General features: G+C 38.2%; 1 protein-coding gene across 2 annotated transcripts in view; it reads right to left on the bottom strand.

The window, feature by feature from the left end:
* The window catches only part of LOC106092093 (uncharacterized), a 48,120-nt gene that overhangs the window by 2,161 nt on the left and 26,928 nt on the right, over nucleotides 1-19,031 (bottom strand). For both annotated transcript variants that reach the window (XM_013258849.2, XM_059360278.1), the window contains exon 2: nucleotides 12,977-13,062. In XM_013258849.2, the coding sequence (XP_013114303.2) occupies nucleotides 12,977-13,062 (86 nt within the window). The remainder of the gene's footprint in view (nucleotides 1-12,976; nucleotides 13,063-19,031) is intronic.

The raw sequence follows: 19,031 nt of genomic DNA, 5'->3' as shown, positions 1-19,031 counted from the left end.
ATACATGAGGAGGCAAGGAGAAGGTTTTGCAGCAGACCTTAAGGCAAAGAGTTTCCCATTGCAAATAAATGACAAAATGTCAATCATAATATTGTGAGTAAAAGAAGAGTGAAATAAAACTTTGAGTATGAGTAGAAAAATAACCCCCCCCCCCCACCTGAAAAATCTTTGTCCTAGTTTTAAAGATTAGCAAACTTAATTTAAAGATCAACTTTCCTACTTTTTAAGGAAACATTTCCTTCGGTGAAAAAAAAAATTTCCTTTGATATTGATGATGTTTCATTTTGAATGGTAGGTTAATTTTAATAAATCCTTAACTTTGAGTCTTTTTATTTAAGACAAAAATCTAAAATGAAGGTCGAAATATCGTTGAAACTTAGGAAATTTACTTTAGGCCAAGACAACAGTGAACTGTAGTTAAAGATGCAAAATCTTATATATAAAAATCAATTTGTGTTTGCCTTGAAATTGTCACAGATTGTGTAGGTTGATTTGGAAGGAAACATAGGGTATATATTTTTTTTGATATCGGGAGGGGGGGCGGACCCTCCCCCTTACCCCAAAAGTACTACCCAAAAATAAAAGTGGACCGATCAGGACAATATGGGATTCAAATGAAAGGTATTCAAGAGTAGAGTACGAATTTCATAATAAAAGTTGGGTCCAAGTACCTGGGGGGCTGCCCCAGCCCCAAAATTCCTTAAAATAGGTCTATTTGACGATCATGACAATATGGGACTCAAATGAAAGGTATTCGGGAGTACATTTCGAATATGGTCAGGAAGTAGGAAAAGGCTTTATAATTTATGGAAGGAGACGTAACCCTCCATCATTACCCCAAAAACACCACCCAAAATCACAAGTGGACCGATAAGGACAATCATTTGGGTATCAAATGAAAAGTATGCGGGAGTAGTTAACGAATTTGGCATACAAACTCATGTCGAAGTATAGGGGGTCACCCACCCCCACAAAAACGCTCAAAATGGGCACATTAGCCAATCACAAAAATATGGGACTCGGTTTGTTTGTTTTTTATAGACTGAAAAACGGCAGAACCGATTTTCTCGAATTTTTCGCATATTGTGGTTGCTCTGGAAGGAAAGATAGGGTACATAATTTTTCGATAACGGGAGGAGGATGGACCGATCGGGATTATAAAGACATCAAATGAAAGGTATAGGAGAGTAGAATACGAATATGGTATTAAAATTTAACCCCAAAATTCCCCCAAACAGACATATTGGATGTTAATTTCAATATGGGGCTCAGAGGAAAGGTGTTCGGGAGTAGATTACGAATTTGGCATACAAAATCAGCTTGAAGTATAGAGGGCCACGCCAGCCCTCAAAAACGTCATTAGACCCATTGTAGGATACTTGGCTGAACCGATTTTCTTAAAATTTTCATAGATTGTGTACGTTTGTCTGAAAGGAAACGTAGGCTAAAGAATTTCTTAGATAACGGGTGGAGACGGATCCTCCCTTTTACCCCAAAAACGCCACCCATATCCGAAAGTGGTCCGATGGGCACAATAAGGGTATCAAATGAAAGGTATTGGAGACCAGAAAACCAATATGGGTCCAAGTATCCAGCGGGCCCCCCAAAGACAAGACTTCTCTAAACAGATTATTCGAAGTTCGGGTCAACATGGGACCCAAATATCCCCAAATGGGCATATTATCCCACAATAGCTATATGGGACTCAAATGAAAGGTATTTGGGAGAAGATTACGAATATGATATTAAAATTTGCGTTCAAATATAAGTGGCGCTTTTCCTCCTAAAGATACCTCAAATGGCTTATTTGACCCACTAGGACATTATGGGACTTTAATGAAAGGTATTTGAGAGTAGAAAACAAATTTGATATCCAAAGTGTTTTGAGGTACGCCCCTAAATAGAACTTCATTTCCGTTAGGAATAAATAACGAATTTGATATCTATTTTCAGAGCAAAGTGCCGGTGGCCGCCCCAGCCCCAAAACACCCTCCAAACGGTTCATATTTACCGGCCATGGCAATGTGGGGCTCAAATTAAAGGGATTTGCAAGTGCAGCACGAATTTGATATCCATATTTAAGTCAAAATGTCTGAGGTGCCATCTCCCCCCCTAAAAAACACTTCTTATTACCCTAATTTTTAAAAACACCAGGAACCGAGCAGGGGCAATCTTCTCACACATCAATGAGTGCTTTCCGATTCAAGTTGAAACTCAATGATAAGGGACCTTTTTATATAGCCGAGTCCATACGGCGCCTCACAGTTCAACACCTCTTTTGGGGAAATTTTTTAAATGACCATGCATGGCATTTTTCCTCGCAAATGTCGCCAATATTAAGAGGGGATAACCAGCGCTGTGTCCGATGTTCTCGCCAGGCTTCGAATGCGTTCAGCATCATAGGCTACAATGGCACGAATTTGATATTCGCTTTCAGGGCAAAGTGTTCCCACCCTAACAAGATATTAGAGATTTAAAGAAGGCGCAGCGGAAAGGACCCGGCTCGGCTAGTAGTCTTATAAATAGGAGCGTCGTTAAATGTTTAATTTTTTTAGGTTAAGACGCTTAGCTTAAGAAGAGAATTTTTAAAAAAATTCTAATTACACAGTCTACACCATGAAGTAAAGTAAGTATCAATCAGTGATCAAAATTTGAAACGGATGATAATAAATAGGAAATTTAACTTAAAGAAAGCATCATTATTTTAACGAATAAGAAGAAAAATCATAAATTTTCTGTGTATATTTAAACTTTAGACAATCTTAAAAGAAGGTTTGCGAACGGGCGATAAAAGGTGGCAACTAATGTAGAAAAATGTTCATGCTTGAAATATCTTCCAACATTAGTGAAGAAATCTTCTGATGTTTTCGTCCTGGTATTAAACCAGGTTTGGTATAAAATTTTAGGGGTTTAAATAAGGAAAGCGTTTCGCTCGCGTCAAATTTACCTAACCTAGCGTTTCGCGTTTCGCTCGCGTCAAATTTACCTAAACTAGATTCTCCTTACATTTAAGTTGCATTTTGCTTATCAGAAAATAAGGCGGAAATTCTTTGTGTTTCCAAAGGCTAAGCTTCTAAAGCGTTTTCCACTAGGGACTTGACTACTTTGAAATTATTTGGTGAACGCACGCCTACACTAATCAGCGAACTGTCACTGTTAATTTATTCAGTACACTCAACATTTTCATCATTACACATACGAACGACGTCTGCAAATCACAAAAATGTACTACCGAAATTTGGAGTTGGTAAGCGCTACATAAAGAGCAAAATCGTCTTCAGTGACTAAGCTCAGTTTTGGCTTAATGCCTACAAATTCGCCTATTGAAAGATATACGCTAATGTGATCGATCTTGCTTAAAACTAGTTGTTGAGAGCAATACGCTTTCGCGAAAAATTCGCCTTTGAAATAATTACGCTTATGTGATTAATTTGCTTATGCGAAAAATTTGCCTTCGCCATAAAGTCGCATACGCGTTAAATTCGCTTAAGCGATAAATTTGCTCACACTATTAATTCGAATAAGCAATAAATAAGCTCTTGCAGCGAATTCCCTTACGTGATACGTTGCAAATTCTTTTGCGTTATTAATTCTATGTTGAAATAAATGCAATTATGAGTTTTATTCGCTTAGGCAACAAATTCCATGTCGCGTAAAACAAGTTGTTGGAAGAAGTTCTCTTACGCGAAAATCGCTTGAAAAAATAGTTGCTGAACAAAATACGCTTTGCGATAAATTCGATGTTGAAAAAAATAAGCTTATGTGATAAATTCTCTTATGCGATAAAATTGCTTACACGATAAATTCGACACGTTCAAGTACGCGATAAATTCGCTTATACGATAAATTTGCTTATGTTATAAATTCGCTTATTTAATAAATTCGTTTATGTGATAGTTTCGCCTACTCAATTAATTCGCTGGCACGATGAATTCGCCAGACAGTGTAAGTGTTTTGTAGTGATTTCCCATAAATTCGCTTATGTAATAAATTTGCTTATGTGATAGTTTCGCCTAAGCGATAAGTTCGCCTACTCAATTAATTCGCTAGCACGATGAATTCGCCAGACAGTGTGAGTGTTTTGTAGTGAATTCCCATAAGAGATAAGTTCGGTTATGCGCTAAATTTGCTAACATGTCGCTTATGCAAAAAAGAATGGTTAATCGATAGCATTTATCGATACAGAAGCCTACACACTAAAGAGACAATACATTTTAATTTATCCAATTGATGTCGCCTCAGTACTTGACGCTTGTCCAATCCCATCTACCGAAGACTTTTTGTTTAAATGTCTTTTTTTGAGGCCACCGTAGCTCAGAGGTTAGCATGTCCGCCGAATGCCTGGGTTCAAATCCCAGAGTGATCATCAGAAAATTTTTCAGCGCTGGCAACATTTGAGAGGCATCCTCTCATGTTAAACCTTCTCTGCTAAGTGGTGTCACAATGCGGCATGTCGTTCGGATTTTAAAAGCTTAAACATTAATTGGACTGCACTTATTGATATAAGAGAAGTATCCCCTGATCCTTAAGGGAATGTTAATGAGAAATTTAGTTTGGTTTAGTAGTCTCTTTTAAAGCAGTTGGTTAATAAGGCTGATTTGAGACCCAGTTTCCTACTTCTTAGAAGCCAAAATAAGTGTAGCCCTCTTCTTATGGTCAACCTCCGAATTCTCATGCAAACAAAAACGCAAATCATACATCTTCGCAACACTATTCTAGCTTGTGTATATATTAAATAAAAATGGAGATATATATTAAATAACTTAAATAATACTACATGGAAATCGTCTTACTCAACTAACAGTACAGTGAATAGTTTACGTATAAGTAAATTGTCTAATGGATTATGGAAAATACAATCGGATCTATTATTCTATTTCCACGCCATCTGCCGTGCCGGGAGCATAATACACTGTGGGCCCCGTGGCCACTATGCGTCCTTCACGAGGAATCATTTTCGTGTGAATATTTGTACGTGTCAGGGCATCTTTTAGGTCTACATTGGCTGGAATAGCAATAACTTTGGTACCAGGACCAGCAATTGTTAGGCTGCGCGGATGAGTTAGAGCATAGCCGCCAGGACCTACAATGGCAGTGCCTCCACTACCCGCAGTGGCCACTCCACCAGGCCCGGCTATAGCAATGCCTCCCTTGCGTACCTTGAGTTTTTGTATAATAATACCGCCCTGCTTCAAAGCTTCCTTTTGGGTTTTCTGCATCTCTCTGACAGGATGATGACCTAGAAATTTCTCTTCTGGAGGTTCTTGCGAATCCTGAGATGCATTAAGAGATTCCTTATCCTCAGAGGTATCCGAATCTATGCTGGAATTTTCATCATCCCATTTGTAATCGGAATTCAAGTGATCACTTTGATAGATTTGATCGGCCACATATAGTGGAGGTTTGCTGTTCACAGGTGATACCAGAGTATAGACATATTGTTGCTGATCCTGCAGTTGTTGTTGCTGCTGCTGCTGCTGCTTGGGGGGTATTTGTAAGAATGTGGGCTGCAGATAAGGATAGGCATAATCGCTGGCAGTTGTCGGTGGTTTATTATTATTGTTGTTGTTGTTGTCTGGCCTTAGAGGTAAGCGGAATATATTCTGGAAGGCATTACGTATGGCCGTTGAGGTGGCATTGTTGATGTTGTTGATGTTACTCTGTATGTTGGACTGCAGATTAAGCAAAGGATTTAGAAAAGGTCTATTTTTGTTGGCATTGCCATTGTCATTGTTGTTGTTGTTGTTGTTGAATATATTATTGTTCTCATTGTTATTGAGATCATTGCCACCATTCGCCGCTCCCGCTGTAGGTTGAGGGTTGGCCAAGTAACTGGGAGTTCCCACCGGCAGGGGATGGTTATTGGGACGACCATTGTTGCCAGGTTTGGAATATTGGCCTTGTTGAGGAGGCTGTTGGAGTTGCGACTGCTGCTGTTGTGGCCCACTGCCTGCCGCCGGTGGAGCTGGTGTTACCTTAATCACCGAAGCCGAAGTTACCGATAGCACTGTTTGACCTTCACCTTTGTTGGGCTTTACGCGTTTCCTTATAATGGAAGCAGAGCTGGTGGCATTTATCACATTGCCATTGGTGCTGGCATGGGTATTGGTCTGCAAGTTCAAAGGACGTTTGGCCAATTTTTCTTCCCTGGAAGTAGATTCTCCGGAATTGTCATTACCATCAAGAGCTTCTATATCTGTTTTGGCATTTTTGGGCACAATTTCTTGGGGTAAAAACAACAAATGATATTTGGGGGAGGATTTCACTTTCCCCGTCGATGCTGATGATGATGACGAAGAAGTGGATGTCTTGGTTTTGCCATAGAAATGATCAATGTCACCTACGATCTTGTAACCCTTAACCTTGTACTCCTGAGGCGAATGTTTCTCAATATATTGCTTCTTATTGTTCTTATACAGACGCACTGGTATGACAAAATGTGTGGGCAGCATTTTTTGTTCCTCAGGCGTTTGTGGTTTGGGCACTTCTACGCGCGCCGGATGGAAAAACAGCTGAGAGTTGTTGCCCGTGGAAACAGCAGATTTATTGCCAGTTGATGGTGCAGTCAAAGGTTTGGCTATGGGTTTCACTGTGCTTGCATGTTTTTCTGCTTGCACCACCTTCCTCAACGCAGGCTTATTGTAGTCACTTGCCTTGTGATGATAGACATGATCAAATTTCACTGATCTTATGGAGGGCAGCAGTAATGTTTCACCATTGCTTCCAGTTACTTGTGGATTTTGAGCATGGAATGGCTGATAGCCGGTATTGGGAAATAGATATTGGGATGAGTCTAAAATTGCGGGCATTCGTGAATGATCGGATTTTTTGACATAACCCAAAGCTTGATTGATCTTTTCGATTTCTTCCAATATGCGTTTGGCCTCATCGTTTTGTTTGACTCCGCTTGTGCCTTCGCTGGGAGCATTGTCCAAATCTTCGGGAAATTTTATGAGCCTTTGTTTTTCAATTCTGCAAACGAAATGTTGAAGTAATTTTGTTTTAGGCATTTCTTGTTGTTTGTGTTTAATTTAAAGATAGAGTTGCTTGTTTTTATTTGTTGAGACTATGATTTGTGTGTGTTTTTTTTTAGGTCAAGCTTTAAAGCTTTCTAAAAGTTTTCTAGGATTTTTTCATTGGCTTTGGGGGTTTTCTGATTTTTCTTTTGTTGGTTTTCATCATGGTTTCATCATGCTATGTTATGAGCTTTTCAACATGCTATGATATGGGCTTAAAGGGTTTATTAAAGGCCATATGAATCAAAGTCTATGTATGGGTAGTAAAGTTCTTTTTTAAGGTATGGGAAAGCTTTAAAAGTGTTTTTTAGGATTTGCAAATCCTTTCAAATATAAGAATACTTAACAGTCTTAAGAGATAAATCGTTCCATAAAAGTTTCTAATTGTCTTTCAAATCTTTCGTGACGTTCTCACACACATTTGGAAATATAGACCAAAACTCAGATGGACAAAAAGATATACACTCAGATGTACAGTCAATCAAATAAATTTACGTACACTTCATTTATTCAACAAAAACCCGCTAAAATGCGTATGATGGAAAATTTTTAAAGAGAATTCTTTCTATTTTGCCGAATCACATGTTCATCGAGCCAATGCGTATAACTAAAATTCATATCACATTCTTTTTTGTGCCCTTATATCTATGAACCAGAAAAAAGCTAGAAAAATATATCAAAAATGTTTACGTACACAAACCACATCTCTATACGTTTTCGGTATGTTGCGGGAATTTTGACGAATTATATGGCACTTGATATAGGTCTTATGATACCCCAAAAACACGAAATTGATATAAAATATTGGGGTCAAATAAGCTGGGGGGCAAAACCCACCTAAACGGACATGTTTACCGATTGGGACAATATGGGTATCAAATGAAAGGTATTTAAGAGTAGAATACGAACTTGGCATTAAAATGTCACACTAAGTGTTGGGATTGGTTCCCCACCCCCGAATACCATTCAAGGGGACACTTTTTTCATTGGTGTCTGAAGGGCCTCCTCCCCCCCCCCCCCCCAAAACCCTTCAGCAGGAAATATTTACCGATCGGGACAATATGGGACTCAAATCAAAGGTATTTGGGTGTTAAATGCGAATATGGTTTTAAAAATTAGGTCCAGGTACCTAAGGGTGGCCCCAGGCCCAAAACCGCCCAAAAGTAGCCCCCAAAATCAAGAGTAGACCGATCGGGAAAATATGGAACTCAAATGAAAGGTATTTGGGAGTAGAATATGAATATGATATTTAAAATTGGGCTCAAGTACCTAGCGAGCCCTCCCAATCCAAAAACCATCGCAAAAGAACCGCCAAAAATCAAAGTGGATCTATCGGGACAATATGGGACTCAAATGAAAGGCTTTTGGGAGTAGAATACGAATATGGTGTCAAAAGTTGGATCCAAATACCTAGGGCTTCCTTCAAGAGTACCGCTCTAAATAAAATATAGGATCCCAATGAAAGTAAATCGAGAGTAGAGTATGAAAATGATACTAAAAATTGGATACAAGTATCTAGGATGCCGTCTAGAGGCCAAAACCTCCCAAAATCATAGTGGACCGATTGGAACAATATGGGACTCAAATAAAAGGCTTTTGGGTGTAGAATACGAATATAGTGTCAAAAATTGAATCCAAATACCTAGGGCGTCCACCAAGAGTACGGCCTAAAATAAAAAGTGGACCGATCGGGACAATATAGGATCCCAATGAGAGGTAGTCGAGAGTAGAGTAGATCTAGGGAGCCGTCCCAAGCCCAAAACCTCCCAAAATCAAAAGTGGACTTACCGGGACCATATGGGACTCCAATGAGAGGTATGTGAGAGTATAGTATGAATATGATAATCGTATATTAAAAATTTGGTGTAATTACCAAGGGGGCCGCCCCAAAACCAAAACTGACCCAAGTGGGCACATTAGACCATCATGAAAGGTCTATGTCAGTAGAGTCGTCCTGTCGTCCTGCCAGCAGGTCACGTAGATCGCGCCAATAATGGACTCAAATAAATTGTCTTTTGGGTCTTAGCGTCAGTAGGTTCGACTCTTTCCTCCAACAACAAACTGTCTTGTAGGACGACCGGGAATGTATTGTACTCAAATGAAAGGATGTGTCAGAGGGCAATCTCCCCACCCTATCCTACTAAAAAAAGGAATTAAAAACAATATATGAAGGCCGATGGTAGTACAGTACACTTTTTATCCTCAAATTGGGATAGACACAGGGGAACTCGCGGATCTTTAAAAATGTGGTATCCCAAGTAGTAGTGCGTGGGTGGCCGCCCCACCCTACATACCCCTCAAACTGGACATATTTGTGGATTATGGGAAAAAGGGGTTCAAATCTGATATCCGTTTTATGGCTTCAGTGTTTCAGGGATGACTCATCTCATAAACTGCCTCTGAACCACACAAATACTGACTAGAGCAATATGTAGCTCAAATGTGGTTTTTGGGAGTATGGTATGAATCTGATATCCACTTTCGAGACAAAAGGTTTCCTACTCCAATCCACCACCAAAACCAAGACAATGAAGTAGATCTTACATTCAAACTTTAATGGACGCAACCTCCCCTTACTCTATATTCAGAAACGCCAGATCACGGAGATGGGTGGAGCGATTTAAATGAAATTTAGTTTGATTATAATAAATCAAAACAGAAATTTTAGGTATAAACCAATTTTAGGTATAAACCATTAACGACAAATAATGTCCATTATATCTAAAAATAAACCGATCTGAACCATATACGACACGAATGTCAAAAAGCCTAACATAAGTCACTGGGTCAAATTTCAGTGAAATCGGATTATTAATGCGCTTTAATGGTCGCAAAACCTTAAATCGAGAGATCGGTCTATATGGCAGCTATATCCAAATCTGAACCGATCAGGGCCAAATTAAAGAAATATGTGGAAGGGCCTAAGACAACTCACTGTCTCAAATTTCAGCAAAATCGGATAATAAATGTGTCTTTTATGGGCCTAAGACCATAAATTGGAGGATCGGTCTATATGGCAGCTTTACCCAAATCTGGACCGATCTGAGCCAAATTGACGAAGGATGTCGAAGGGCCTAGTACTACTCACTGTCCCAAATTTCATCAAATTTGGATAATACATGTGGCTTTTATGGGCCTAAGACCCTTAATTGGCCGATCGGTCTGTATGGGGGCTACATCAAGATATAGTCCGATATAGCCCATCGTCGAACTTAACCTGCTTTTGGACAAAGAAAGAAGCTGCGCAAAATTTTAGCCCAATATCTCTATTTTAAAGACTATAGCGTGATTTCAACAGACAGACGGACGGACATATCTAGATCGTCTTAGATTTTTACGCTGATCAAGAATATATATACTTTTTAGGGTCGGAAATGGATATTTCGATGTGTTGCTAAAAGGAATGACAAAATGAATATACCCCCATCCTGCGGTGGTGGGTATAAAAAGAAAAAAAAGGTTAGTGCACTATTATGACTATCTGTTTTTGAAAAAGTCTAGTCGTTCGGAACTTGATAAATACTTTCGGTATACAGAAGATAAAACTCCCCCACAAACAGTCATTCGGCTAACTCATGGACATGGAAATGGAAACCTTAATTTCGTGTTCCAAAAGTTTTGCATATGTGAACCAAGTTGGATCGAACACAAGGATATGCCCTATACAGAGCGCTTTTTACAAAAATGTTAATATAATATTTGCAATTAAATTTTTTAATTGATCCAATTTAAATATTATTTAGATATTTCAGAAATTTTCAATAATTTTTTAATTGGATAAATTAAAAAATTAATTGAAAATCTTAAAAATTGGAAACATTTTTTTAATTGGATCAATTAAACATTAATTGAGAATTTCAAAAATTTTCAATTTAAATTAAAGCTTTTTTAATCTCCTCTTGGATTGGATCAATTAACAAATTAATTGAAAATCTTGAAAATTGCAATAATTTTTTTAATTGGATTAATTAAACATTAATTGGGAATTTCAAAAACTTTCAATTTAAATTAAAGCTGTTTTAATCTCCTTTTTCAAAAACTTGATATTATCATTTTTGTGATTGATTAAAAAATCAATTGGATCAATTAATGCTGTTATTGAACCCAATTCATTTTATTTTTTTCTGTGTAGGCACGTTTTGCCGCTCTGATCATCTCCTTTTTCTTGATCTTTTGTTGAACAAAAATGTTTAAGTCTTTCTCAATGTTGCGAAACTCTTCGGTCATCCAAAGATTTTCTTGGACTGATTTCATTTTCCGAAGAGGACAACAATTTTCGCAAGATCCCACTCTGACAGTGGTAAACCTGTTGACATTATCGTCATTGTCGTCTATGCCTGGACACTGTAAAGTATCTTACCCTAGTCTTCCTCTGAGTAGTCTTCCGAATTTTGTCCATCTGGTTTTCGCCTTATTCCGGAAGGTCATCGGATTCGGAGCTGGCCGTACTATTCTATACCTGATATAGCAATGGTTCGGGAAGGAATTCTTCAACTCTGAATCTCATCGATAAGAATTTCCGAACATATTGCAAATTTGTCATGTACAATCCATTAAGGAATGGGGGCAAACTTATCACATATCAATAAGTGCTGTTCGATTAAAATTTTAGTTCAATGATTAGGGGCCTCCTTTTTATAGCCAAACTTATTACTACATCAAAAACATGGCTCCTAATGTTATTAACAAATATAGCGATGTTTCTAATATTCAGTGTAATTGGGTAGTTAGTTGGAGGTCACCGTAGCGCAGACGTTATCATGTCCGCCTATGACGCTGAACGCCTGGGTTCGAATCCTGGCGAGACCATCAGAAAAATTTTTCAGCAGTGGTTTTCCCCTCCTAATGCTGGCAACATTTGTGAGGTACTATGCCATGTAAAACTTCTCTCCAAAGAGGTGTCTCACTGCGGCACGCCGTTCGGACTCGGCTATAAAAAGGAGGTCCCTTATCATTGAGCCTAAAAACTTGAATCGGACTGCACTCATTGATATGTGAGAAGTTTGCCCCTGTTCCTTAGTGGAATGTTCATGCGCAAAATTAGCAATTTGCAATTTTGGTAGTTAGTATTCAAGAATACTGCCAGGGCTTGGTCCCGCTTATTAATGTTGGTACTACCCCACAAAATGTGGTGAGAGTTCGCAACGCACTCTATTAGTACCTCATTTCCTGTCTGTTTGGGTTTTTATTATATTAGAAATAAATATATGTTCCTGGTGGTGAGTGTCCAAAGTTTAGCTGAATGTAGTTGTATAATTCCTATTTTCCTTCTTTATAGGCAGCTATTAATGGAAATCAATTTTAATTTCTTCTTTCAAGTTCAAGTTTCGGCCTTTAATTTCTCATTCATCTGATCCAAAATTGGATAGTTTATGATTGCTTTACAATAGGGCATTCCATGCTTCCCACATATTCTTCCCCCAATACAAAATTACAACCTCATAAATTTCTTAGACATAATTGTAAACTACACTTTTTAAAGCTCTCCATCACCACCTTTGAACTTTATTTTTTTTTTTCATTTATAAAAATAATAAATAGTGGCACTAAAAAATTCCTAACAGAGAAATCTTTTAAAGTGGTCAGAATTTTTGGCTTGACTAATTTATTAACTAATAATAAAGAAAAACGACGATTTACATAAATGGTATGAATATTTAAATAAATTATGCATGCATGCTTAAGATGAATCATGGATTTGGTTCTTTCTTTCTTCTTCGGGTTATTATTAAAAACAAACACTTAGCCTGGCATGCAGTTTTTTTTTTTGATAATTAGAAAAAAAAAGAAAAAGGTGACAGACAGACAGTAATTAACGAAGATGCTGTGAAACATAGACATTCTAGACAAGAGTTTGTAATGAAGAAAATTAGTGTCAAAAGCTCTGCTCTATGTTACAAGAAGAGAAAAACTAAAAGGAGAAATAATGACACATGAAACCAATAACTTTCAATACTCACTCAACCAAAACATCGGTAGCATCGTTCGATGATGATTCCAAAGGTATTGAGGCTGCATGTCCCAGTAGACCACAAATTAGAGTAAACTAAAAACAACAAAAAAAAAAAAAGAGAAATGATAATGAAACGGAAATTATGAAAGTTTCTTTTAAAGTCAAAATGAAAAGGAAATCTTAAATATTGACACTTGACCAAGGGCGTGGGAAAACAAAGTGTTGAGAGTGAGCTTAAAAAATATATGGACCTCTGGCATTGTAAGTGAAATTGAAATGTTATATTGGGTTACCCAAAAAGTAATTGCGGATTTTTCATATAGTCGACGTTGACAAATTTTTTCACAGCTTGTGACTCTGTAATTGCATTCTTTCTTCTGTCAGTTATCAGCTGTTACTTTTAGTTTGCTTTAGAAAAAAAGTGTAAAAAATGTATATTTGATTAAAGTTCGTTCTAAGATTTATTAAAAATGCATTTACTTTCTTTTAAAAAATCCGCAATTACTTTTTGGGCAACCCATATAATAGGTGAACCGATTAAATCGAACTTTGCTTTGTTTCCTCAGATTCGTATTTTAAGACTAAGAAATAAGAGCGTGCTAAGTTCGGTCGGGCCGAATCGTATATACACCCCACCATGGATCGCATTTGTCGTCTTCATTGCACGGTATCGCTTTTTAGGCAAACAAAGAATTATGAATAAGAACAGTTATGCTTACTTTACTTTAATCGGCTGTGACAGAACATTTGTTCCACTAGCCGAACGTAGAATAGCGTTCTAAGCGCCTCGATCTCCTGCGCTCATTCTAACATCTCTCAGACACCAAGTTTCGAGGTGTCTCCCACCACTCGATCTTTAGGTTTGTGTGTACCACCATGTTTGCCTTCAAAAGACTTCTTTGCTGGAGCTTCTCCATGCATTCTGACAACATGACCTAGCCAACGCAGCCGTTGTATTTTGATGCGTGTAACTATGCTATCGTCGTTTGTTATGTTATGCTATTGGAGCTATATCTGGTTGTAGTCCGATTCGGATCATAGGTGAATGAAATGAAATATTTCAGTTCATTCGGTTAAGAATTGCGCCTTGTAGGGGGCTGAAGAGGCAAAATCGGGAGATCGGTTTATATGGCAGCCGTATTATGCTATATATTGATTCAGACCATATTGGACACGTATATTGAAGGTCATGGGAGAAGCAAAATTTCAGCCAAATCGAATGAGAATTGCGCCCTCTAGAGGCTCACGAAAGTCAAGACCCAAGATCGGTTTATATTGCAGCTATATCAGGTTATGTGCCGATTTTCGCCATACTTAGCACAGTTATTGGAAGTCATAAAAAAACACCTCGCACACAATTTCAAACAAATTGGGTAAAAATTGCGCCCTCTAGCGGCTCAAGAAGTCAAGATCCAAGATAGATTTATATGGCAGCTATATCAGGTTGTAGATCGATTTCGACCATACTTAGCACAGTTGTTGGAAGTTATAACAAAACACCTCACACACAATTTCAAACAAATTGGGTAAGAATTGCGCCCTCTAGCGGCTCAAGAAGTCAAGGTCCAAGATAGATTTATATGGCAGCTATGTCAGGTTGTAGACCGATTTCGACCATACTTAGCACAGTTGTTGGAAGTTATAACAAAACACCTCACACACAATTTCAGTCAAATTGGGTAAGAATTGCGCCCTCTAGAGGCTCAAGAAGTCAAGGTCCAAGATAGATTTATATGGAAGCTATATCAGGTTGTAGACCGATTTCGACCATACTTAGTATAGTTGTTGGAAGTGAAACCAAAATAACACAAGCGAAATTTCAGCCAAATCGGATAAGAATTGCTCCCTCCAAAAGCTCAAGAAATCAAGACCCAAGATCTGTTTATATGGCAGCTATATCAGGTTATGAATAGATTTGAACCATACTTTGCACAGTTGCTGGAAGTTATAACAAAACATCTCACGCATAATTTCAGCCAAATTGGGTAAAAATAGCGTCCTCTAGCGGCTCAAGAAGTCAAAACCCAAGATCGGTTTATATGGCAGCTATACCAGGTTGTAGACTGAGTTCAACCATAGTTCGCACAGTTTTTATAGTGATACCAAAACACCACGAGCCAAATTTCAGCCAAATCGGATGAGTGTTGCGCCTTCTAGAGGATAAAACCCAAAACGGTTTATATGACAGCTATACCAAGTTATAGACCGATTTCGACCATACTTAGCACAGTTGTTGGAAGTGATACCAAAACACCTCGTGCAAAATTACAGCCTAATCGGATAAGAATTGCTCCCTATAAAAGCTCAAGAAATCAAGACCCAAGATCGTTTTATATGGCAATATCAGATTATTAATCGATTTAAACCATACTTAGCACAGTTGTTGGAAGTTATAACAAAACATCTCACGCATAATTTCAGCTAAATTGGGTATGAATTTGCGCCCTCTAGCGGCTCAAGAAGTCAAAACCCAAGATCGGTTTTAATGGCAGCTATACCAAGTTGTAGACCAATTTTGACCATACTTCGCACAGTTATTGGAAATGATACCAAAACACCACGAGCGAAATTTCAGCCAAATCGGAAAAGAATTGCGCCTTCTAGAGGCTCAAGAAGTCAAGTCCCAAGATCGGTTTATATGGCAGCTATACCAAGTTGTAGACCGATTTCGACCATACTTAGCACAGTTGTTGGAAATAATACCAAAGCAACACGTTTACAATTACAGCCAAGTTGGGTAAGAATTGCGCCCTCTAGCGGCTCAAGAAGTCAAAAGATCGGTTTATATGGCAGCTATACCAGGTTGTAGATCGAATTCAACCTTACTTCGCACAGTTTTTGAAAGTGATACCAAAATACCACGTGCAAAATTTCACGTCAAATCGAACGTTAATTGCGCCCTCTACAGACTTAAGAAGTCAAGACCCAAGATCGGTTTATATGGCAGCTATATCAAAACATAGACTGACTTGGCCCATTTACAATCCCAATCGACCACAGTAATAAGAAAAATTTGTGCAAAATTTCAAACGCCTAGCTTAACTCATTCGATAGTTGGCGTGCTTTTGACAGACAGACGGACGGACGGTCATGGCTAGTTTGACTTAAACTGTCATGATGATCAAGAATATATATACCTTATGGGGTCTAAGACGCGTATTTCGAGATGTTACAAACAGAATGATGAAATTGGTATACCCCCATTCTTAGAGGTGGGTATAAAAATCTCGAATTTAGTGTCAAATAAGTGAGGGGAACGCCCCACCAAAAACCTCTCAAGGGACCTGTAGTTTGATGGGAAGAACAAGGGACTTAAGTGAAAGGTTTTTTGGAGAAGAATACATATTCGAGATGAAATGCCAGGAGGTCATCCCGACACTTGATTTCAATCTCCAAAGCGGACATGTATATAGAAAATTGTCCAAAGCGGACATGTAGACCGATCAGTACAATACGCATTCTTTGATTTCCTTTCGTTAAGGCAAACAGATCGCTGTGGTAAGTCAAGTAGTAGTAAGTAAACTTTAGTAAGCGAATGTTCACTTCGACTAATACACATTTGAAACCTATTTTGATCCCCTTCAGAGAAATTTTTGGCTCCGCCCATGTTTATCACTTGCATGATCACTAATTTCAAATAACGCCTCTTAGGTAACATGAAAAAAGAATACAAAGCAATTCCTTGTCTCTCAGACAGATTTGTTCAAAGAAAGATGACATGAAAATGAAGATGAGCTCCAAAACGTCGTAGTTTTTTTTTTTTTTTTTTTTAAATGAAAGTAAAAATTTATCATTAGCACTTATTCATTGAATGGAGGCTAATGATCTTGGCATCCCAATACCCATCAACTTCGCCCCCAGACTCTTATCCAAACTATCAAAATTAACTTTAATCTACATCATGAGAACTGAAGATAATGATGAGCTATCAGATTCTACCATTATTTTTGATTGGGTGTCTCATTTTTGTTTGTTTAACTAACACTCCTCCTCCATGTTGTAGCCGTTGGCTGGCAAAAAAGAAAGAGCTCCAAATCAGTGTGTAAACATAATCTTCTGTTTAAGCTAAAATGAAAGTTCGAATTCTTGCCTTTCAACTTAATTAATATTCTGTAACAGAGTTTATGGGCTACGAAGCCCGCTGTTCACACCTTCTCTTGGTTGAGAGTAGCTAATAGGGGGATATCCAAAGATATTTTTAACAATACTAATGTATTGAATATTTGTATAAATTCAGAATATTTTACAATGTGAAAGTTCAGAACATGAAATGATCGCACATTTTAGGTTCTGCTACATCACTGGGACGAGATGCAACCATAAATAAGGAAACGTTTAAAACTAAAAAAAGAAAACAAATAAAAGAGTGCTAAGTTCGGCCGGGCCGAATCTTATAAACCTTCCACTATGGATGGCAATTTCAAGTTCTTTGGCAGATTCCTCTTTATAGACAAACAAAGGATGATATTTGGAGCTATAACAACTTACAAGCCGATTGGGGCCATACTTGGTTTGGCTGTTGGAGGCCAAAGGCTCAAGAAATAAAATCGGGAGATTTATTAATGGGAGTTATTGCACATTATGGACCGATTAGGGCCATTTATAAAAACATATGCTAAAAAAGTGTAGTTGTGCAGAATTTCAGCCAAATCCGATAAGATTTGCTCCCTCTAGAGGCTTAAGAGTTATAATCAGGAGTTCGGTTTATATGACCGATTTAGACTATAATTTGCACAGTTATTGATGGGCACGCAAAAACACATCATGCAAAATTTTTCAGCCAAATCGTGTTATAATTGCGCCCTCTAGCGGCTCAAGAAATCAATATATGAGATCGGATTATATGGGAGCTATATCAGGTTATGAACCGATTTAAACCATACTTGGCGCAGTTATTAGAAGTTAGAACAAAATACTTCATGCAAAATATCAATCCAATCGCATAATAATTGCGCCCTCTAGCGGCTGAATAAGTCAAGATCCGAAATCGGTTTATGTGGGAGCTATATCAGGTTATGAAACGATTCAGGCCATACTTAGCACAATTGTTGACGGCTAAACTGAGATACTTCATGCTAAATTTCAGCCAAATCGACTAGTGGCTCAAGTAGTAAAAATCCGAGATCGGTTTATATGGGAGCTTTATCAGTTTATGAACCAATTTGTATCGGTTTATATGGGAGCTTTATCAGTTTATGAACCAATTTGTACCATACTTGGGAGTGTTGTTGGAAGTTAAAATAAAACACTTGGTGCGACATGTCAGCCAAATCGGATAACAAAATGCACCCTCTAGAGGCTCAATAAGTCATATAACCCGATCTCGGATCGGGTTATATGGGAGCTACATCAGTTTATGAACCCATTTGTACCATACTTGGCAGTGTGGTTGGAAGTCAAAGATCGGTTTATATGGCAGCTTTATCAAAACATGGACCGATATGGCCCATTTAAAAACTCCACCCGACCTACACTAATAAAAAGAGTTTGTGCTAAATTTCAAGCGTCTAGCTTTACTCCTTCGAAAGTTAGCGTGCTTTCAACGGACAGACGGACTGACGGACGTGGCTAGATCGACTTAAAATATCATGACGATCAGAATATGTTTAGTTTATGGGGATTTAGAAGAATATCGTGTGTTACAAACTGAATGACGAAATTAGTATACCCCCATAAAAAAGAAAAGAACAAAGCCTTGTGGCACATTTGTGGTGAATAAATACGCATTGGATGAGAACCCATGTAAAATAACACGAATAGTGCGATCTCTGTTCGAAAGTTCGATCTCTCTGAAAGTTCGATATAAACAGAATAAAGTTATTGCCGATTCCAAACAGCGACTACATTTGATACAAGTGCCCCGTACAACGCTCGATCAAATGCCTTGAAGATATCCAGCGGCCCGACCTTACTCTCATCAAACTGATGTATAGAGCGACTCCAACGTTTCGAAAGAAATGCCATTAAGACTCCCGTAGAGTGATTTCTGCGGAACCCATACTGACTATCGCTAAGAAGGCCGTTGGACTCTAAGTACCTACCAGGGTTGTTCACCTCACCCT

This window comes from Stomoxys calcitrans, chromosome 1 (genome assembly GCF_963082655.1).
Source record: "Stomoxys calcitrans chromosome 1, idStoCalc2.1, whole genome shotgun sequence".
In the NCBI taxonomy this organism is placed as follows: Eukaryota; Metazoa; Arthropoda; class Insecta; order Diptera; family Muscidae; genus Stomoxys; species Stomoxys calcitrans.
This window is presented reverse-complemented; position numbering and strand designations above follow the sequence as displayed.